This window comes from Anopheles maculipalpis, chromosome 3RL, assembly GCF_943734695.1.
Source record: "Anopheles maculipalpis chromosome 3RL, idAnoMacuDA_375_x, whole genome shotgun sequence".
Lineage (NCBI taxonomy): Eukaryota > Metazoa > Arthropoda > Insecta > Diptera > Culicidae > Anopheles > Anopheles maculipalpis.
The window spans coordinates 14,312,357-14,335,954 of record NC_064872.1 but is presented as its reverse complement, the minus strand read 5'-3'; the positions used below and the strand labels follow the sequence as shown (position 1 = coordinate 14,335,954).

Below are 23,598 nucleotides of genomic sequence, written 5' to 3'. Positions count from 1 at the left end.
GATTTCAAAGTGAGAAAATTTCAAAACCACTAAAAATAGCTTGAAATGTTGATTTTGAAATCTCTCATGGCCTGTTTCATTTTAACATGAAAAAAAAGATACGATGGAGAGATACATTTAGTCAACAATTAAAAGTTTCCGACAACTTCAAGCCCCAAATGCCATCAAAACACTCACTCACTGTCTCGCTTCAGTCTCGTACAATTCGCCAGGTATAACCGACACTTGATCGGTTTATTGGAAAACCGCTTCATCTGGCCGCCGCTTCATAACGTCACCTGTCAATGCCTGATTATTTGTTGACAACAAAATTGAAGCGAGCTTTTCGTTTACCAAAAACATTGTTTTTTTAGTTGTTAGTTAACTTTCAAACCTTTTTTCTCTGATTTTATAGTTACTCTTTAACCACATGCCACCCCATATCTGGCACCCCTCTTGATACGGAATCTCCCCGCGAAGCTTAGCTAGAATACATAGCTTCGCAGACGGAGTACGGACGGGACAATAAAAAGAAAACACCGGGTGGTGGTGGTGGCGTCTTCCGTATTCCGAGATGGAATACAACAATACATATAACAAACCATAGTAAGTATAGCCGGTTAAGCGTTTAGAGGCGGGTGCTAGGTACTTACAGTCCACTACAAATTTTAGCTGTGGCAGCATTAGTCAGCCCCTACCAGCTGTTGGAAGCTCGGGCAACTTCTTCCCGGTGAATGACGCCACTACACCAACGTTCCTTAAAGTCCCTAATCCACCGTACATCAAACAGGAATCGATTCCGGTGGTGGGTGATTCGGCAATTCTTGGCGGAACTGTAACACCACCGGTCAACTACAGTCAGAACCATCCACAGCAGTATGGAGCCGATTATGGTGAATCGAACGAAGCGGATAAACCGCTTTTCTATCATCGAAAACCGTTCGACATGCCCTACCTGCCGAATCCGTACAACGTGCAGCCTCATCCACAGCAATTTGTACAACATGCACTTCCGGCGTCACATCTTTCGAACCACCACCATCATCATGTGTCTCATCTGCAACAGCAACCCCCGCAGCAGCATCTTCCACCACTAGCACCGCTCACGGTACCCTCCGAATTGCATTCCCCACACCAACTTGGACCGTCGGAACATATGCAGCGCTCGCAACATCCGTCAAACTTTCACGAGTATTTCGAACACTCGGATCCGTCTTCCTCCTCTATGGAACCGTATGCGTACGTGCTGCAAAAACCGGCCGTACCAATACTAACCCCGGCCACTCCATCTCCCATGCTGCCTACGCCGTACGGAGTTCCGGCTCCACCAGCAACACGATCGCCGTACGATGCACCGGAACCACCGGAACCGATCACCTTCAAGTGTGAAAACTGTCCAAAAACGTTCGAAACCAAGCTAAAGCTGGAAAAGCACTGCAAAACGCATCTATCGACCGTCGGTGGCGCCCAGCAGCCGGACTTTAAGTGCCGGATGTGCGATAAGACGTTTCGCACGAAAAGTACGCTTATTTGTCATGAGAAAGTGCATGGCGAGAATGGGGTGGACAATAGCTTTTCGTGCGTCGAGTGTGGTAAAGTATTTGCGAGCGGCGAAAAGTTGCAGGTCCATCGGCGATTGCATACGGGCGAAAAACCGTACCAGTGTAAGGTTTGTTTGAAGCACTTTAATCATCAATCGAACCTGATTGTACATTTGCGGATCCATGAGAAGGTTAAGAAGGCGTTGAAATGTGCCCGGTGCAGTAAGGTGCTGGATAATGAGGAACGGTTAGCGATCCATATGCGGCTGCATACCGGTGAAAAGCCGTACAAATGTTCGTACTGTGAGAAGCGGTTCAATCACAAGAGCACGGTCAGTACGCACGAAAAGGCGGCCCATATAGCGGCCAACTCGTACAAATGCGAACGGTGCCATAAGACGTTCAATCAAAAGTGCCAGCTGCAGTACCATGAGAAGCTGCAGGAGGAGCATACGATCGCGTGCGGTCACTGTGAGAAGGTGTTTTGCTATAAGGCCAGTCACAAGGAGCACATGTTTAAGGTGCATTTTCCACGCCCGAAAAAGGAGCAAAAGAAAGAGTCGACGGTGGTGGGAGAGGGTGAGGAGGGAGGGGTGGGAGTGAACCAGCCGGGTGGTGGCACGGGAAATGGCAATTTGGGTCGGAACAAATTTAAATGTACCGTTTGCGATCGTCGATTTTACTACAAGCGAGCGCTGGAGGTACATATGGGTGTGCATGATGCTTCGCTGGATGTGAATGTGTTGTACTTTTCGTGCAATTACTGTCCGGAAACGTTTACCGAGGAGGAATCGTTACAGCAGCACGAGGCGAAACATGTGGCGGACGGGACGACTGATTTTCTACAAAACATGAAACAACTGGAACAATCGGAAAACCCTGCGAATGGGCAGGTTGATGGTGGATTTCGCTGTCCGTTGTGTTTTAAGCGGTTTGAGGATCAGCAAATGTTGCGCGATCATCACAGGACGCATCTCTGCTCGAACGCAGACTGTGGCAAGTGTGGACCGGCGCATAGCGATGAGTTCGATTTGACGCAAAGTACGTACGATGTGAACGATGATCAGCAACCGACGGTTTGTAATGTATGCCATCGACAGCTGAGTACGTTCGAGCAGTTTCAGAACCACTTTCACTACCATACGTCCCGGGTGCCGTTCTATTGCTATCACTGTCGGGTGGAGTTTAACGATAAGCGGGAGCTTTATAATCACTCGCGAACGCACGTATCGCGCGAACCGGAGTCGTACACGTGCGAGGTGTGTGCGAAGGTGTTCTCGACCAAGGGCAATTTTAAGCGACATTTGAAATCTCACGAATCGGTCCGTGCGTTTGCGTGCGACCGGTGCTCGAAGCAGTACGATTACAAGAGTGCGCTCGAGGTGCATCTGAAGCGATCGCACGGTATTGAAATGTAGATTAGGAGTTCTCGGTATGCACGGGAGACACATCGACTTCTTCTTGGCTAGGTCTCGCCGGTCATCGAATGGCTTACAGTTGTTTCCGGCAAATTTTGGTCTTAAATCAGGAATTTTTGTCTTCAAGACATACATTTTGCCAGCGCTCATCATTTTTTGACTCAAACGCATTTGAAAAATTCTACTGAGTTATCTTAAAGTTCCATTATATGGATTGAAACTCTGTTTAATCTTCTTCTTGTGTAATGAACATGTTCAAGTTCATCAGGATGACTGAATGAAAACAAAACGATTTTTTTACTTTTTTAGTTACTTAAATAGTAAATTAAGTACGTAACAGCTTTGTTGTGCTTAAATTTTATTCAATCATTCAAAAAGTTGTTGGAATTGGTCCTACTTTTCTTCATTAATCCAAAACGAGTCAAAAATAGTGGATCAAGGGACAAATATTTACAACTTAGAGTAAAAAATTGTTGAGCGCTGTCAAAAATGCCGGAAAAATGTAGCGGCAACTACTGTACGAGACTTGCGGATAACCACGTAGTTGGATTGTCAGATGCCACTAGGTTCTCCTTTGTGGACTATGTTGTAATTAAAAGTCTAGTAAGAGCTAGCTGAACTGGTTGCCGGTGCAGATATCCTGATGGTAGTCAAAGCCGGCAGGATGGGAGCCGTAGATGGACAAGTTTCCTGGAAATCGATTGGCGCAGGCCACGAAGAAGACGAAGAAGTTAAAGCTGCATAACGGACCAGGACAATCCAGTTTGAATTGTTAACAGCAGATAGAGAATGCGAAAAATGAGCGAATTATATTTTACTGCGGAAAGCTTCCTGTGTTTTTTTATTATTATTAAAACGCTAAATAAAATATCGGTCGATTCTACCTACTGTTCAATGTCTTTTATTCTGCCGCTTATCTCACTCGTGCGTGCGTGTCTGTGTGCAAAACTCACCTAACAAATGCTCTTGATAAATATGTACATTTTACGGTATTTACTATAAATAATAACCTTTCTTTCTGAGAGCTTGTAAATACTATTTACAACACATTTTGGCAGCCTCCCAAGCACGCCAAACGTGTACGATGACTCGCTTTCGATTTCCTCTAGCTCTTAATGTTGTTCTCCATTGCATGTATGATCTGTTCTATGCTGCGGCCACGTGTTTCCGGTATGAAGATTGCGTTGAAAAGACCGGCCGCTAGACAGACGGCACTAAACACCCACATACAACCGTGCAGTCCAATCAGTTCAACCGCCACGGGGAAGTACTTCACCACAAGGAAGCTGATTGTCCACAGGAACGCTGTGCAGAGGGATCCTCCAAGTCCACGAACCTATTAGGAATGAAGGTAAGAATTGCCGTTTATTAAAGATGTCCCAAAAAATCGATTGCGAAAATTACCTTCGGTGGAAGTATCTCGGATAGAATAACGAACGTTAGCGGCAGCAGCCCGACGGATGCGATGAAGATGACGAACGAAAGACTCGCCACCGGTATCCAGTTGATCGCACTAACATCCACATGCTGGCTCTTCAAATAACCATGCGTCCCCATCGCAAACAGACCGATCGCAGCGAAGAAGCTCGTTGCAATGTACACGTGCTTTTCAAGAAGAGGAGAAGCTCATTGGATATCCGGTTGGAAATTGAATTCCCTGCACGCAACAGTAGGCTATAATCTTACCTTCCGCTGGCAACGATCAACCACGATCGTCGATCCATACGAGCCGATAATTTGAATCGCACCTACCACAATCGCGGCCATATTCGGATCAAGATCGGATCCAGAGTCGGCAAAGATTTGTGCCGTGTAGTTGATCAGTGCGAAGCATCCGGACAGTTGATTCAGCGATACCAACACCAGCCCAATAAGAAGCGCTTTGCGTGCTGATTGTGGTGCTAGAGTTGGGGTAGCGGTTTGGAGGATTAGCATAAAACTTGCCCCAATAAAATGTCCTACTAAACGTCACTTACCAAAGTCAGCCAAAGAAATGCTATGCTGCTCCGTACTATCCTTCTCACCGGACACCTGCACCAGTAGTGCATCCATCTCCGATCGCAACATCTCCAGATGATCCGGCGTGGACGTATACCCTCGGAGGTACTTCAGAGAGCTTTCCGCATCACGGACACGGTTGCGACGGATAAGATATTGTGGCGTTTCGGGAAACTGTACAAACAGCGCTATAAAGACGATCGGCAGCGAGAAGAGGATGTACGCCGTCAGGTGGTAGGATAGGTAGCTGCCCATTACGAACGACACGAGGGTGCCAATGTTAAGGAACAGTATGAAGAACGAACCCAGCGTACCGCGTATTCTGTGGATTAAAGCCAGTAATTGGTTAGAATTCACTACAGGGAAGACACACATCATGCCGGCCAACAGCTTACCTATCCTCGGCGATCTCTGTAATGTACATCGGCACCAGTAGAAACACGCCAGCCGCTCCAAGTCCTGCCAAGAGCCGCGCCACATACAACACCTCCACCGTGGTGCCGAACGCAACACAAGCCCAGAAACCTACCAGCGGCACAGCTGTCGCGAGCAGTGACGCCTTCCGACCAAACTTCTCCGCACTCCAGCCAAACAGGAAAGTGCCACCGAACGCACCAATGCACAGCAGGGACGCGATCCAGGTCGCCTGTATGTCCGTCACCGGGCCATGTTCGAGCGGTGAGTCGGTCGAGATGAGCAAGGGCAGAAACGGGGACAGCCAACCGATCGCCGTACCCAGCGACAGTGAGATGATGTTGGCTGCAACACCACGAAAGCGATTAGGAAAGGTAAATGCATCGGGATCCAGTGGGTAAGATAAGACGACGTATTACGCGCCAAACAATGGCGCTGCATCTGATGGAACCTTCACCGTGTGTCGAGCGATTATCAAGATACAAGACACACGGTGACGAAACGGTCGTTCGTTTATCTTCGGCTGCTTTCATCCCGTTCTGGATGAGCATCATGCAAACCCTCTCTTGCCCTTCGGCAGGTTAGTGACGCCTTCTGGCAAAGAAGTTGTGAGTATGCCGCCCTTCTTCCGATTGTTTTGCGACATTCTCTTTCTCGGTAGTAACCTCCAGAATTGATAGGAATCTAATGTGTACCTGAGACGAATTGGTAGAGTCGCCAAGTAGCTGCGGTTAATCACAACCGATGGCAGGGGTATTTATCGAACAACTGGCTCTAAGGTCACGAATTATCACCGAAGGTGGTGGTGGACCGTCCCCCTTCCGTTCGTCGTTCCGCATTCGTTTCGGGACAGAACGGATCTCTCGTCTAGGGCTGGTTGGTGAAGTGGCGCACCGTCGGGGCGCCGTCCTTCGATTTGATCTTCAAGATAATTCCCACACATTGCTTGGTAAACAACGGTGTTTTGGATTGATACGGTGTGGTGATTGAAGTACGTGTTTACTATCGTATTGGGGGTAGTAGTGCTGGCGGTCTAGCTTGAAAGCATATTAGTTTTGCAGGTGGATAATCATGCAGAGGGGGGAGATGATCTCAAACAATGTCTGCGATCATAAATTCCTGGGGCATTTGAATATCGAAGTAGGAAAAGCATAATAGACCCTCACATTGGTCAGAAACAACACTTTTGAGCAACAAATTTGTCTTGAAATGGTTGAAAATTGACTTCAACTTCGATTTTGAATTGGAAATTATCCACGATCTGTCCGTGTTTTGTGTTGCTGTGGTATTGTAGAAAAAGATCATCCGTTGTTATTTAAGGACAATCTCAAATGAAACTCGGCACAGCTAAGAGTATTTTTTGCAGATGGATAATGAGATGAATAAGGTGGCCTACATAATGCCAAACATTGAGGAATATTGATTCTTGTAAAGCCAGGTGCATCGTCCTGCCCTTCCCAAATCTTTCCGATCGATAAACCAGCCATTTCTTCTTCATCTTGGCTTGAAGACCTTGTAAGGAAACGCCGGCCATCGAATGGCTTATTAGTCTTGGTAAAATCACTTAGTTGAAGAGCCAGTTTTCACTACGCGGGAACGATCCGTATGGTATTCGAGACCTGGTCACCGAGACATCCCCAAACTAACCATTCTTCACGGTTAATATAGACTGAGAACTGTTTCTATGCAACTCGAAGTACTCTATAAAATATAAGAAAATGCCGTGAATTGCAGGGATTATTGTGGACATTACGAAACATTCACTTGATCAATATGCTTCTTCTTCTTGGCTTAACCACCTACAAAGACAAACCGGCCTTCCAATTACTTATAAGAGACTTACTGATACCACTTAGTTGTACCCATTTTGGATGGGATTTCAACTCGGCCCTGCCGTGTGAAGGCCGGCGCTGCTAACGACTTAACACCGGACCGCCAAACATGACCAATATTATCCACAAAAAGTAGCCGAACAAATTTTCTTCTTGGCTTAACGACCTGCTAGGCCATGCAGGTCATGAGATGTAGTTGGATAGTCCTCACTACGAGGAAACAATCCAGATAGAATTGGATCCCCGACTCTACCTTGTTTAGAAAGCCTCCTTCGCATTGGACGTTCCGGTGAATGTCTCCAACTGTCTCACTCTCCCGTCCCCAATGTTCAAATATTTAAAACAAATTCTTCGGAAACCTCTAGCTGGGTCTTCACCACCCTCCACGCAAGTCGTAACCGATGTGAGAGTGATAGTCGAGCAACACTTGTTTGATCGCTATCACACCTAATGGATACCGACCGGGACCAACGGAGTGCTATCGTCACACCTCTTCCAAGCTCTGTCCCACCGTTCTTGTGGAGGCGTCCGTTCTTTTAAATGCTACATTTGTAACCAATTTGTCAAACAAACAGTTTCACCAACAAAACTACACACCATACCGCAACCTAATCGCAACATCAAACGGAAGCTTCCCAATAGAACCCAGGCTCGTTAATAGAATTCATTCATTCTGTTTGTTTGCTGCTGCTGTTTGGCTCGTATGTACACTGCACTTTTCACACTGTATTTTTGATGTTTTTTTTTCTGCATGAGTCACCAATTTCTAATACTAAATAAATGTTTTGTTAATGTCCTTGCGCAATCCTTACCAACAACAAAATATAGGAGCAAGGACATTTATTTAAAATGACAAAAGAAAGACAAATAATTCCCTACCGGCACACGCTCTATGCTCGACTTTGGCGCAAAATCGGCTCCGAAAGCTCGCTAACATCGCACGCATCGTACACGGTCGCGAATATTCGCGAATTGTAGATATTTGTCGGTTGCGTCCCTGGTACGGTTTAAAAATATCACCTCACACCGACCCGATCGCTGTTCGGTCTGTCTTATCTGTGTTATCCCACAGATTTGTGGATCTGCAGCTTCAACAAACTGCAGCTTCCGAGGTGGGTGGCTGACTGTCGGTTGCTAGGTTGTTTTGGTACACGCCGGGTCCCGTCATCGCGGAGGAGCCCCAAGTCGCCCGTAGCAGCAGCAGTAGCAACAACACAGCTGAGTTAACACAGCTAAAGTGAGTTTTAGCTACCATTAATAACAAACAAAAAACACAAAAATGAAGCTAATTGTGTAAAACGGCTCTTTCACGATGCAGTGTGTGTCACATTCAGTTCCATCACCTGGCGATTCCTAGTGGGCTGCCACTAGACACTCCCCCAGTTTTATCCAAAGGGATGACCTTTCAACAAGGATGTCCCTTTGTTTGTGCTTGCTTGTGCCGGCGTGTGTGGGGATGGAATTTCCCCAACGCCGAGTGGGGGGACGCCTTATTCCGAGGAATTGGGCTTACGAAAGGCTTACACACATCCAGATAGAGAGTGAGAGAGAGAGAGCGAGAGAGAGAGAGAGAGAGAGAGAGAGAGAGAGAGCGACACTTACAGACAGTGCAAATAGAGTCAGCTTAAATCCGGTACACTGTCTCTTCAAACATTCGGCAAACCCCAGCACAACTACCCCATAGAGCATCCTCGAGTGATTGGGTAATGGCTTTGGCATTAGTTCTAACTGTGCAGTGTTTCAGGTGATATAGGTTTGTTTTTCCATTGTCAGCGATACTACGCCACTCTGGTGAAGATCACACACATGCGAGTGGGGTAGATCGGGCCGATCTCGTCGAACCATTGTGAGAAGATCGCACTGCATTTTCAGGGGTGTGAGAAAAACGAAACAAAAAATGGTTGAACGAACAACACGTGCACGTGGCGCACTCGTGTGTCGACTGGCTCGCCGCTACATAGGTTATTATAGGTTTTAACCGTCGATTGTATTACAATCGGCGCCGACGGTTTAGTGAGGGACGCTGCGAGTACGCAGTTAGGGTGAAGGTGAGGTGTGCACCAGCAACATTGAACTTGGTATAAACGCTCGACCGAAATCGATCATCTCCACCAGTCAGCCAGCCGCAAGGTGGATCCGGACACTGAGGTCACGTATTGTCAAATTTGGACACAAACTAATGGTTAGTAGATGCAGGAATTCGAACGATAATTACCACCGATCGCAGCCAAATACAGCTTGACTATCTTCCGGTCCGGCTTGATCGTGCCGGAACCAAGCTTTTCGGCCGTCATTGTTTGTGTGTGTGCACTTCAGGGGAGGTTTTTTTATTAAATTATTTTCGCACTCCAAACACGTGATTCGATGCACTTTATAACGCTTTTCTCCGGTCGCGATCACTAATCACACTTACACCGACATCCACCGGATGGCAAGAATCACGGCAGCGCGCGAGAGAGGGGCAAAAACAACCCAACTAATGTGCAACAACACGCTGGAACCGCGCTTGGTTACTTGTTGTTCGTTTGGAGGACCGACCGCGAATGCGATTTGTAGCGACCGGCGCGTCCAGGTTAGTCCACTGCGTCTACTTTGCGTGCGACCACTTCCGTCCACTACACATGCTGCGGCTCTGTATGTGTTTGTGCATGTACGGTAACTGTAGCAGTAACTTCCGATTGTCCCGCGCCTGGGGGAGGGGGGTGGCCACCTGCTATCAATGGTTCCGTACATACACAAGGAGCACGAAGCAGCGCCTGCCCTAAGGCGATTGTTGGTGTGAGTAGCGCACCCGCGTGTACCGGTGAGGTAGGCGGTGATCCTCCCCCTGCTGTTGGGGGTGCCTTCTGCACCAAGAAAAAGGGCATCATGTCAGTGCGCGCGCGATAAAAAAAACGGTTGGATATGACGCGAGATTTAGCATCGTGCGACATGTTTATCTGCCGGCCGCTGAACTCCAAGAAGAATCTCTTATTGTCCCTTCCCTGGTGGAGGGGTGGGCAGGTTAAAGGGAGCCATTGACTGAGCTTGTGCTTAGAGAGAACTGCGCGAGCGGGGGCCAATGGCCGTTTGGGGCCATGCTGTTCCACCTGCATTGTATGTGTGTGTACGCGACTCTTTTCTCCCAAGTGAAAGAAGCTTGTCTTATTAACTAGATTAAAGTAAGGGAGCGCGTCATCCGAGTGAATTGTTTGTGACGTACAGTTCGCTTTAATACCCACTTAGTGTGTACCACGGAAGTGATGTGCACAAATAGCTGATGTTTTGCATTTCAAGGACACCGCGCAGAGTGTGCCCCGTTTTCTGCGATCACCGCGTACGCCAAGGTTAACTTTTGCCCAATTCTGATCGTCCGAAAAATCGACCAAAAAAAGGGATTGTAACCTCCCCGTGGGGATTTGAATCGAACAAAATAAAGTCAGCAGCGAATCCGGACCGCACTCGCGGCGCAGAACATTTGAATAGAACGAATTGAAAAGCCCAGTATTCGTTTGCTGCCAGTGTACGAAAATAGTATCCAATTATCGTATTAAGAGGGCAGTAAAAACGCTTCTCAGACGCACCAGACGCCATTGTTGTGCGAATAGAAGAATGGAATAGGGCGTTTGTGTTTTTTCGATTCTGTTTTTGCACTTTTTGCAGCTTCTATAGCAGTCTCTCACCCAATCGGCCTGGGTTCATATAGCTGGAGTTATTAATTTTACTGAGTGAGTGAGTGTCGATTCTACACGTGAGTGCCAAGATCGATTGTGCTGTGGCTGAATGTTTTCACAACAACCATCGTACCATAAACACACATATAATTATGGCGAGTATAAACACTCGCTATTACTATTTGTGTTTAGTATACAAAACAGGAAAAAGTGCCAGCTTCTTGTGTACACTAGTGTACTAAGCAGAAAAATGAATAGAACCACTATGATTTTGGTGGAAATAATTTAGGAATTTTTATACCGATCTTGCTATTTTCGGTTCCAGCGTTGCCGAACTATTATCTCCATAAAAATATTGATTAAACAAATTTATAGTAAATTTACTAGTCAAAGTATTTTGTTCTTGCTTATCAAGATTTAAGCATTCAGAACATACCAATGGTATTAAGATCCGGCCTCTGTAATAAAAACTGCTCCTTTGAATCGCTACATCCATATCCATATGAAACGCTACTTTGTCCCACGTCGGCAACGCCTCTGCCTATGTCAATCAATCGACACGCAGTGAACAAATTAAGCTTACTTCCCAACAACAATCCCAACTCTTCAGTCTGGTTGAAATTGACGCGAAGAGATTCTTTTATTGGAAAGGAAATGTTTTTTTTTCATACAGTCAGCTTCTTCTTCTTCTTGTCAGTTCTCACTACTGAGGGAAACGGTCTGGATGGGGTTTGAACCCCAATCTTGCCGTTTGAAGACTAGAAAAGTGAAGGTTTCTTTTTCGAATTTTGCATGAAACTTATGTCTCCACGGGAGGTGACCGAAACTGACTCAATATCAAACCTAAGTAATCTGAGCGACCGCAAGAGGGCCTCGAACTTCCCTTCCCCGTCAATAGATTTGTTTTATGCTTTCATGTGCTCCAAGAGCAACGAGAAGCAATTTGAAAGAGTAAATCTAGACTTGATCTGAGATTCTTGTCGCTTGGAACTGTTTAGATCTATCGCCCAGTACACAAGGCACCCTAGACGACGATGGGCTTCCTAACATCTTTTTGACTATGATTCCTCTTGGAAGATTAAGCCCGTTAGGCTTCCATTCGGAACGTTCCGCCGTTGTGAGGAATGGCTATCTATCCTCGTGGTATCATCCAGTCTAGTGAGTCATTATATGGCCGGCGAGACCTCGTTAAATAAAGAAGAAGTATAAGACTGCGAGGTTTCTTGTTAGAGGAATCTTTTGGACGACAAACCCCCTTAGTAGATCGAGGTTTCTAGTGCGATGAAAATTCTTGGTAGAAGCCCTTGGCGCTCTTAGACCTGGAAAATAAGACCCCTAGATGTCTCCCGTTCCACAACTTATTGCTAAATCCATCGCTCGTGTAAATCGGTGTCTTATAATTACTAAAAAAGGCCTCTCAGTGGATGTTATTGTTGTCCTACTTAGAATTGCCAATTACTTACTAGCAATTGGATCGAGTTTGGAACCTTTTGAGGTCTCTCCATACACAACAATTTTGGCTGCGACAACTCTTAATAAGTGAGATAAGGAGGGCACATTTTTTGGACTTTGATTCCTCTTGGAAGATTCCTGTTCCCCTTAGACTCCCGAGGGAATTTCCTCTAGTACGATGAACTTTCTTGGTAAAACCCTTGACACTGTTTACCCACAACTTATGTGGTGTAAATCGGTATCAAATACTTGCTAAAACAAGCTCTAGCTACGAATGCTACTGTTGTTCTAGTTAGAATTGCCAATTACTTATTGCCAATTAGATCGAGCTCATCGAGAGATCCGGGTAATGGGTAGGTGGCGAACCAACCGACAAGATATACCAACCATAAACAGGTTAGTAGGTCGTTGTGGGTTGGTCCACCGGCCTGAAAACTCCTTCTGTACAGAATAGCCAGCCCGCCAATTGCTAAAAGGTCCTCGACGCAAACCTCTAATTAGCCGCATTTGCTAATCGTGAACCAACAAAAAAAAAATCAGCTTCGTGCATGATCGTTGTTGACCGCGACACTGAAATTTTACAATTCCTTCAACTCCTTCGAAGGATTGTCGGCTAAATTGTCACCTAGCAAGCAGCCCAGGGGCATGATGGGTATTTGGTGCGTTGATTGTCGCGCCATTGAAAGGAAAGATTATCGCCAGCGCGTCATTCCATTCCACAATAGGGTGACATCCTTCCGAGACCGGTAAATTGCGCCAACGAGTCGAAAATAGTGGTGGTGCACGGCTTCCCCCGGCTTGTTGCTGGTTGGAAATTTAATCAAAACTAGCGTGACGTATTGAGCACTAGCGGTGTGCCGGATTGAGTACCTCGGTACCATATCGCGTGACCTTGCAACAAACCACCGCCCCCCGCCCCCTCAATGCAACCACACACACACACACACACAAATCGCACAAACCGCTTCTTTAGCGTTGTGTCTTAGCCGGCAAGAAGTACTCTTCCGGGCAATTGCTCCAAAAATGGCGTCCGAAGAATTGACCGCTTCCACTCAGTATCTGAGACTGATTGGTTATTCTTAGCTTGTTTTGTTTTGCCACCGTTGGGGGGAGGGGGGGGGGGGCTGAGTATCTCGGCTAAAAACTGTCTCGGAAGTACGCTTTACCGCTAGTTGTAGTAGACGACACTTTATGCGTGACAGCACCGGCCTGTTGACCTTCCCGGTGTGGAGAGGCAACACTTTCGGTTGTTTGAACCGGTTCGCGCCAACCGGTTCCCGTGTGTGTGTGTGTGTATGTGCGGATCTACCGTTTATGTAGTTTCGATTAGGCTGATTAGCGTTCTCGTGGGTAGAAGGGTGTGCTGGAAGTCGAATATTGTTTATGTGTAATTAATAACAACAGTTGCAAACTGCGTCATGTGCCATTCCGTCACAGCTGATTACGGTAAATGTAGCGGAAGAAAACATAACTCACCTGAAGAGGGGGGGGGGGGGGGGGGGGGGGGATGATATGTTTATTTTGTCTTTGCACCTACGCACACGAATATTGCGTCTTGCATTCCGGGCGATCGATGCACGATGCGCCACAATGACACGCTTGAAAGGTAGGTGGGTGGGTGGTGGTGGACAGGGATAAAAATTTGCATGCGTCTCGTAGAAATTCTACACAGTCCCAAACCGGCGTCCACCGGTTCTATTGCTTCCTGTGCTTCGCTTAACTTGCTTTGTCATAATTTAAATGGCGGGGCACCGTGACACAAAAGTTTTGTTTACTCGCGTGTCGCTTCGCAGTTCTCTTTGTCATCGTCATTTCAGGCCGGGACGGTTAGAATGTTTGTTTTAAGTTTGCCTGGCTCCGTGGGAGGGTTGTACGGCTTACGATAGCAGCCATTTGAGAGGAACCGTTTTTGTGGGATTAAAATTGAATGCTAAATTCTTGGCATTATCTCATTCAAAAGGTGATAAAATTTTTATTTAAATTTGTTTGTTTGCGCAACCGAAGTCGTTTGACAGTTTGGTTGAGCAACAAGGTTGTAAGGTTAAACATTCCACTGGATTGGATCCCGTTGCCAAAAGTTAGGGTCAAAAGGACAGCTCCTTAAATGTCCCAGGATGAAACAGTTCTTTTAAGACCTAATGATCGATAATACCACTTTGATTCTAACTACGAGAACGCTCTTATCAGGTGAGAAGGCCTCAAACTTTTGTTTTCCAGCGGTCGGAATGCTTTTTGACCGTCCACCCGTAGTGAGGACTGACTAACCAACTACGTGTTACCGGCAGTCTAGTAAGCCATTTCGATGGCCGGCATGACCTTAGAGGTCGTTAAGCCAAAGAAGAATGAGAAGAAGAATAATGTTTTTTGGTTGTAAATTTGTTTTAAAACTTAGAAAAGAACGATCCCTTTTATTGCATCAATCAAGACATCAATTCTGAGCGTCTTTTATCACACTCTGTTAAACGACTTATCTCCAAAATTTTTCGAGCATCCCTCTCTTTTTATTTTTTTTACCCTAATATTGTCCAGCTTTCCGTCGTTGAGGACTGACCATTCAGCTAAGTGGTATCATAAAGTCAGGTGGATCAGTAAGATTAAGGATGACCGGCGTGACCTGTAAAAGGTCGTTAAGCCTAGAAGAAGAAGAAGAAGAAAAATGTCCAGCTTTGTTATTAAAATGATAGTTTTTTAATCGATTTTTTTTATCACTGCGGTTGGGGGTCGAACAGTTTTATTAATTTAATTATTACGGTTCGATACCGTGATGGCTGAGATAATGAACATTATTAATGAGGCATTTCCACCTTATTCCTTGTCCTACTCCGGGCACATTCGGTTGGGGGTCATTCAAGTCGAACAATTTCAATGGAGCTTGGGGCAAATTCGGATAAGTGCCTAAGGACGAGTGTTTCTTCACGACAATGACTGAAGCAACCACTCCAAACCATTGAGATGTTGGATGTATGTACGGCATTTCTATCTTAAATTACTAAATTCTAATTGGATTTCATTTACGATTTGAAAAACCCCATCCATTTCGACCAATCGAAACCCGATTTTGAATCACGTCGGAAATTTGCGGAAAATTGAGCAAAGTGTGTGTGATAAAATGTAAAAAAAGATGTATAAAAGTATGGCATAATTATATTGGTTAGTTTTAGATTTAAATGTTGAACACAGAATTAGTAACATACTAGATTACTAAACTCGATAAAAAATTAAACGTATTAAATTAAACTTATGTAATTAATTTTTACATAAGCATAAACAATTCTAAGTACTTTTTTAAGACCGACATGGCGTATGATTTTATCCCATCGTGAGTTAGAAGTGTTCTACACATTTAGCCAAGACACGAACCAGCCATATCAAACTTTCCTACGAATCTGTGGTGGATTCACCTAGGGGCGTAGTTGGCGGCTGCCGCTGCTACGAATGAAGGCAACAAAATATCTAAAATGGTTGGATAAATGGCAAAAGTAAAGTATTTCTTTTACTCAACAGCACTATTTCGGGTGGTTGAATAAATATGCTAAAATTATTTCGCTTGCGTGTTTTTTGTCTCCTTCGATCGAGACCATAGATATATTTGTCGCTAGTATAATAGTTGTGTTGAATATTTCAGTAGCACATATTAATCCAGTTCATAATATATATACCATATATTACTTAATATTGATACCAGTTCCTTTTGGGGGAAAGGTTCTTCTGTGGTTGGGTATGTGTAGCTCTCACACACACTGACGAGAAAGGTTGCATTTTCAATGGTACTAAATTAAATCGTCGTTCGTGACGTCCTTTGGCGTGGGATGTTGGTTTTTTTGTTAGTTTAGTTTAGACTAACTTTGGAATTTTTTAAGAAAATATAATACATTCAATCACCCCTTTGCGCTGCACAGTGACTAAGCATCCAAAATCATTCTTGTTTGCCTACTGGCATTTTTTGCATTTATTTCCGCTTAATTCCTACATTCATTTCGAAGATCGAATTTCATCCGAAGGCAAATATATTAATCGTAATGGAATTAGTGATTCATTCTTGGAATAAATTGATACCCTTATTGTAGTAACTTAATGGGAAACAAGCCTCATAAATAGAAAAAAAAAACAAACATTACAGTTTAAAGAAATTTAAATTGAAGGTTAATGCCAGTATGGAAATGGCAAACGTAACAAAACGACAGAAAGAACTAATTCCTCGAAATAATCCATTTAAAGTCAAATAGTTTCCTACCCCCCAATTCAAACTCTTATTTCCATTGTCCCACGCAGGGCCTTAAAATATTTGCTAACTTTTATACTAATCTCAAAATAAATAGTAAATATGAAACGTCGTACGGTACTGGAACTAGCAACAGTTCCCTTGGTCGATGCTAGTCGATAGCTAGCATCCATCTTAAAGGCGGTATTCAATTATGTCGGTTCGTCTTCCACTTCTGCTTGCGCATAAATATCAGATTCAAGGAAGAAACGGAGGAAAACCGTTGGCCAAAAGTCACATCCGCATTATACCTCTTGTGTAAAATGGTAAAAAATATCATTCTTCCCCTTTCATCAACAACATCACACACAAACAACCTACACCGTCGAGGTAAGGGTAAGTCCAATCGGTTCCTTCCTTTCATTGTTGGCCGCCATCGGACGCTGCTTTTTCATCACCTCGGCGTACTCCACCGGAGCAGCATCGGCGACGGCCAAACTGTTTGCTATTTTATCTTGCAAAAGTATTTCACTGTTTGAAATAGCCGTTAGTTGCGATTCGATCGAAACGCTTCTTTTCGGGCAGTTTTGGATCGGATCGACCAGCACCATCTGCAGCTCGTTATCGGCGTTCGAAAATCGTAAGGCAATGTCTTTGGACTGTTTCTTGTCGATCATGTTGTTGATCTCCAGGTTCGCGTTCAGGTGGTGATTGTTTTTGTTCATATCGACGTACGAAACGACCCGCCGTGGCTGTCGGCTGGGCGAATCGTACTCGTTGTTGCAGCCACTGCTGCCGCTACTACTGGCTGTATCGCGGTGGTGGTGATCCGCCCTGTTTGCAGCGTACGTTATGAAGGACGTTTCCTCGCAATGATTCCTCAGGCATCGGGGTGGACTAATGGAGGAGGAACGACGACCATGGCTAGGTGGATTCTCGTTCGAATTTGCAGCGAAACCACCACCACCACCACCAGCACCGCTAGCATTGCTGAGCTTTTTCGGCCTCAACCGTACATCGTTTTCGTACCGAAGCTTCTGCTCGATCGTGGCCGTTTCGATGAGTGGACGCGGTGTATCATAGCTCTGCAGCAGCAGCTGTTTCTTGTCTTCGTTTAGTTCCGATATGACGGCCGTTACTGCCATGGCCGAGGGTGTTTGATAACGTCCCGTATGCTCGGCACTCGTGTTGTCCACCGTTTCGTATTGTGGTGGCGTCCAAAGACTTTCCAACCGGTCCTGTTCCTCCTTGCAAATGGCCATTTTTGCGCAATCGACTTCTGCATGGCGGGAGGAGGATATAATTTAAATCAAATAACAAATTAGCTGTAATATTGGGATCATTCTAACAATCTACCAATGAAAAACCTACCATCGATGTTCACACAGTAAACTGGATTGGAAATAGAATTCTGCTCCATATCGATGTACTTCGCACTGCGCCCTAGCAGATGCTCAAACTGACCGGCGAGATGCTTAAAGCTGGGACGCTGCTTGGGATCGTCTGCCCAGCAAGACCGTACAATACCGTATCTGAAATAAGATCACACCTTATTAGCTTCAAAATCCTTCCTTCCATAATCCTCGCCAGGCGCAGACTTACATTTCTTCAGAACAATTTTTAGGACACTCCATCCGATAGCCTTGCTTTAGCAGATTGTATAGATTCTGGGGCGGGATACCCGGATAAGGCGACGCGCCGAGCGTAATCAATTCCCAGCACAAAACACCAAATGCCCACACATCGCTCTTGGTAGTGTAGATATGGTCGGCAAGTGATTCCGGTGCCATCCACTTGACAGGCACACGATCCTTGCTCTTCTTCAAATACGCATCATCCTCGTATACATCGCGCGTCAAACCAAAGTCGGAGATTTTGCACACCTTACCCTCCGCCAGCAGCACATTCCGGGCGGCCAGATCACGATGCACCAGCTTGATGTCGGTTAGATATGCCATGCCTTTGCTGATCTGCCAGGCGAACGATAGAATGTCCTTTACCGTGATCGGTTCGACCGCATTCTCGTAGTCTGCGTTCAGGACTTCCAGTTTGCGGCTTAAACGAAGGTAATTTCTACACCGGAAAAAGCAGAAATGCGCTGTTAGGTTTATCGTAAGACAAAATAAAAACACAATCAAACTTACTTCAACGAACCGTACTGACAGTATTCGATGATAAGCAGCGGTGTGTCACCTTTCGTACACGCGCCTAGCAGCCGGATCACGTTGGGATGGTTCACCTCCTGGAGCAGCTGATACTCGGACAGTAGCGCTAGCAATTCAACCGAATTGGCACCCGTTTTAAGCATCTTAACCGCTACAGTTGTAATGCCCGGCTTTTCCGGCAAGTCTGTTGCGAACCCTTTCAATACTTTACCAAATTCACCTTCCCCGAGGGTGGCGTCGAGAATAAGATTCGAGCGTGGAAATTCCCACTTTGAATCGTACTGAAATGAAAGCAATGTAATTGATTAACATGAAAATAAATACAAAATGTTGGTGAAGATGTTAATGAAAATAAAGGTGAAAATTTGGCAAAATATAGAAGGAAAGAAATTCGATGGAGGCGCCTGATCTTTTACAAAAATTCAAAAAAATAAATAATTTCCCTTTTGCGCTAATTTTAGATGGGAGCCCAGATGACCAACAATTAAAAATGCATAATATACTTACGTCAATTTTGAAGTTAAACTCATTCAAACGCGATGCCAGCGGTAGCTCAACGTTGAAAATTTCCGTATCGTTGCTAACAAGGTTCATGCTGATGCTGTTCATTCCACCGCCCGTCCCATTGGCACCGCCACTCCCGTCCAACAGCTTGTTCTTGACCGTCAGCTTACGGCTGAAGCAGTACAGCACGATCATTATAGCCACCACCATCGGTATCAGGACAATCGCGATCAGATAGATCGACGCATGCGGACCCTTAATGAGCCCCGGTTCGTAAAAGCTTCCATCTCGTACCGCAGCCGGCGGTGCATCTTCCGCCTCTCGGCGTGTTCCACCATTTTCCGACAATCCTCCAGCTCCCTCACTGTGATTTTTGCCATTAATCGGTATCATTTCCACATCACTTCCCGAAACGCCCGCAATGCTGGTCGGAGTCGTGGTGGTCGTCGATGTTGAACTAGACGTTGTGGTGATGGTTTTATTTCGCTTAAACGACGAAGGAATGCGCAACGTATCGATACAGGTGCAGTGACCAGACGCACGGCAGCTACAGTGCCCGGAAGCGGTTTGAATTCCACGTGGCTTATCCGAATGATGTACACCGAAGATGTCCTGCTTGAAAACACAATCCTGCGGACAGATGTGTATCTTTTCCCGGTGGCCCATCTCCTCCAGCGGATCACAAATGCCGTCCGGACAGTGGGACAACCCAGACGAACAGGTAGGATAGTCTTCGGTCCATGCGATTGGCTTCGGTTCATCGAACATCGAGCTACCACCACCGCCGGGTGCACGATACTCACACGGACCCATCAAACTGCCCAATCCGCAAGCACTCACACAGCTCGTACGGTTTGGATGAGCTGCACAAAAATCTTCCGCCGCATGTTCGATCGGAACCGGTGCACAGTGCACGGTTGGATTTTTACGCATTCGAACCAAAATGCTTACGCTGTAATTCTTCCAAGCCACCGTTATTTCGTGCCGGCTCTCGGGTTTGTTCTGGAACGCGGTCTCATTCTTCAGGTAAACGATTCCCGCAATTTTCGTTATTCCAAAAGCGTTTAGCGGGTTGCTCGTTAGCCGAAAGTTTAGATCGGCACTGTTTTCCTGAATTAGCTGCTTAAACGATTTCGGTTCCGCTATTCGGGCGTACTTGCGGGAGGTGTCATACACAATCGCTTCCTTCGGATACACAATTCGAGCTGGATTAGCTTCCTTCTTGCTTTTCTTTCGGCCCACCTTCGGTTCGCCACGGAAACCACTTCCTTCGCCGTAGGAAGTCGCCTGTACGATGCCACTGCTCGTTAGGGCCTCTGGTCGTGGCATATCGTACTCGTGGATGCGATTCAGGTTCGTTGTGAGACAGATGGACGCATTGGCTGCACGGACCGTACCGTACGGCGAAAGTTCCACCGTTTGATCCACCGCCTGCAGCGTGACACAGTAGGGGCTTTTTCGGAGAATTCCGGACCGAGCGAAAATTAGCTCTGCGAACGAAAATAATGACCAGCGAGCGATTGAGCCGTGAGTGCAGAAAAAAAAAAGGTTAGCGAAAAATTAGCGAAACTACTTACTGCATCCGAACACCGTTTGCTTTAGGCCTCCGTCGTGCTCATTTTCGTACATCGCACAATCGGGACGGAACAGCTCCATAATGTCACCGTGCAGCTTGTAGTGGACGCGAGTATTCACGGGTATGGAGTCATCGTCGGTAAACATGATCCGGAAGTATCCTACAGGATCACCCTGCAAAAGCGGAAACGGAAAGATGTATTAATTAAAACAAACACTGTACCGTTTTATACACAGCAGAGCATCTTAACAATACTAAGAAATGGTCGGTTTATCATAGCATGTTTGAATGAATAATTTAAGACGATAGTACACTCGTACGACTTGACTGAAGAAAATTATAAAATACCAAGAAATAATTTTATTACTGAGCCATCTATCCACGGCTCAGTTCGTTCAATATCTGTCTCAACTGCCATTCGCCGTCACGTCCTACCGGCACCAGAACATGTTGAATTTCGAACATTTTGCGCAATTCTATGAACGCAAACTTTAATTGTAAACGTCCTTCAATGGTGATTCCAGGAAAATATACCTGAGTTTATTGTACATGATTATAGGGAAGGCTTTTTCCTGTAGCTTAACATTGCAAACTGCACCCTTATAACATTTTTACCTTGAAACAAACTTTTCTCATAATGAGAAAATCATATAAAAATACTCCTTTCAAACAAGTAATATCCGAGATGTGCATCTTTATTCCTGGTGCATCTTTACACATTAATTGTTAATTAATGCCAAAATACTAACAATGGAGCAACCGGTCAAATCTGGCAAAAATACATTCGGAAGTGGGTATAAGCATGTGTAGTTTTAAAGACTGTCGTCCTCTTATAGCTATCGTTAAAGGGATCTGAGGTTCCATAAGACTTCCTCGTTTAAAAGGCCAAGCCATCTAAGAAACTTATCTTCCAAGAGAGTTCCTTTGTCCAAAGGAACTTCGTTTACCAAGAGACCTTTTATCAAGAAATGTCGTCGTCCAACCCTCATCTACTAAAGGATCATCCCTTTAGTGGAATAGTCCGAGCCATCCAATTCTTCTCTACTGAGAAAATTTGCCGTTGAAGGGTTTCATTTATTACGAGATCACATCGTCGAAGGGTTCTCAATGACCAACAGTTGGTAGGAGTTTTTTTTACAAATTTAGCACGTATTTATAACGGATTTTCCGTCGTAGCGAAGTCGTGAATTACACCATGGATTTATGTAGGTTATCGCCATGGATTTATGCAGGTTTCATACAAGATGTTCCACAGAACTATCAGAAGTAGAACATCACAGAAGCCTTTTAATAGAAGTTATTCAATAAAGTTGTCATTAAGCTTCCGTCGACGATCACGCGAAGGAATGACCGATCCCGAAACACTCACGCACTTCCCTACTATGTCGTCAGATCTACTCGGATCAGACGGGTAGGCTTTATCCCGGGTCAACCAAGACTAGTTCCTAGCAATTCGCTAAGAAATTCGAAAGTTAACCTTCTATCCTGGCCAAGCCAGGAGAAGTATTGAACTTCGAACACGAGTTAGCCGGCGTCGATTTATCCAAATTTTTCCGATGGAGCGACGAGGCAGTACTGGAGTGCGTCATCCGTCTACAAACATCCGTAGGGAAGACAAAGGCTAAACTTCTCCCGAATCTGAAGGAGATCCTCCCAAAGACTTACAATCGATAATATTAAAAATTTCAAATAGGTTTGTACATTGCTCGTAACGTACTTCCCGGAAGCGACCAAAAAACTTCCTGTAATTCACTCTCAATTCTCCGTAGCAAAAACAAGTCGGAACGAATTACGGTTTCTTCTACCCAAACAACACTCTTCAACATTAGCTCCACTGAGTGCACAATGAGAATGCGAATGAGCAAAAATGAATGATACGGATCAGAAAATTTCAAATTCATCGTTTTATTAAATTTAATGTGTTTTGTATTAAACCGCCCAAACACAATGGGGAAGCTACTGTTACAGCTACCTATGTGTTAAATTATGTGCGCTCTGAAATGGCCTTTTAGTACGCAAGATAATGATTGATGCATGAGGTTGTAAAATTAAGGTCCTAATTCGATATCGCAGACTACCGAAAACTTGCACCATCATCGAGGTTTCAGACACAAACACACACCGGCAGAACGTCCTGCTGCATACCGGGCGCCCGTAGTATACCCTCTGGAGCTTTTCCGCTGTGTCTCAGTCGGTTACTCGCGAGAAAGAAATTAATTTTCCCAATGCTTTTCACGAACAATGTCGTTCGGAAAGGTTTCCCTTTTTCCGGGGGAGGTTTCACACCCCACTGTGTCTCTCGCTCCAACGTTTGATTGTTGGAAGTATATTTTCAAATTCTACGGTTCACACGGGCGTAAGTATCTTTCTCAACGAAACTGTTGTGACACACGATTACCGTACAATGCGTAGGAGCTATTTTCGTGCGCAACGTGCTTCGTAAGGATTGCATGACGGAAAATAAGCAATGAAGATTTTCTTACCATCGTCACATCATTACACGTGACACGATTCACCTTTTTATTAGCAACAATGAAGTGCAAATTTGAATTGAAGACGGCACACCCCATCAAATCCTTTTTTCAAATGCTATCCAGCTGGCTGACTAGCGATTTATGAGGTAAAATATGGAGCTTTTCATAACTTCTTCTACACACATGTCTGCACAAGGAGTGCTTTTCTACCTTTTTTTTTTAGAAGAGAAGTCATCCAAAAGATCACATTTCACTTGAAGTTTTTTTTTATGCTCTTGATGCCCTCTTTTCTCTTAAGGAAAAATATACTTTTTATGCTAGAACTGCCGGTTGGGAAAACAATTCCTTCAACAAGCAAATCAGCTTCGTTCCGAATCCTAAAACTTGACAT

At 45.1% G+C, this 23,598-nt stretch overlaps 4 protein-coding genes across 4 annotated transcripts in view; 2 read left to right on the top strand and 2 right to left on the bottom strand.

The window, feature by feature from the left end:
- Positions 1 to 23,598, top strand: part of LOC126564268 (carnitine O-palmitoyltransferase 2, mitochondrial) — a 141,739-nt gene that overhangs the window by 35,840 nt on the left and 82,301 nt on the right. The gene's annotated exons all lie outside the window — the stretch shown is intronic.
- LOC126564161 (zinc finger protein 761-like) lies at positions 554 to 2,938 on the top strand. Its single transcript, XM_050221115.1, has 2 exons — positions 554 to 585; positions 652 to 2,938. Exons 1-2 carry the CDS (start codon positions 554 to 556, stop codon positions 2,936 to 2,938), a joined length of 2,319 nt encoding a protein of 772 aa, XP_050077072.1.
- On the bottom strand, positions 4,044 to 9,476 carry LOC126564623 (facilitated trehalose transporter Tret1-like). Its single transcript, XM_050221704.1, has 6 exons — positions 9,398 to 9,476; positions 5,332 to 5,695; positions 4,915 to 5,258; positions 4,625 to 4,839; positions 4,343 to 4,543; positions 4,044 to 4,274 (listed from the first exon to the last, which is right to left on the bottom strand). The coding sequence occupies exons 1-6, from the start codon at positions 9,474 to 9,476 to the stop codon at positions 4,044 to 4,046; spliced, it is 1,434 nt and encodes a 477-aa protein (XP_050077661.1).
- Positions 16,866 to 23,598, bottom strand: part of LOC126565782 (uncharacterized) — a 29,257-nt gene continuing 22,524 nt past the window's right edge. The window contains exons 3-8 of the mRNA XM_050222992.1: positions 20,735 to 20,906; positions 19,161 to 20,647; positions 18,633 to 18,934; positions 18,091 to 18,561; positions 17,860 to 18,020; positions 16,866 to 17,767 (exon numbers count right to left, since the gene is read on the bottom strand). Of these exons, the coding sequence (XP_050078949.1) occupies positions 16,866 to 17,767; positions 17,860 to 18,020; positions 18,091 to 18,561; positions 18,633 to 18,934; positions 19,161 to 20,647; positions 20,735 to 20,906 (3,495 nt within the window). The remainder of the gene's footprint in view (positions 17,768 to 17,859; positions 18,021 to 18,090; positions 18,562 to 18,632; positions 18,935 to 19,160; positions 20,648 to 20,734; positions 20,907 to 23,598) is intronic.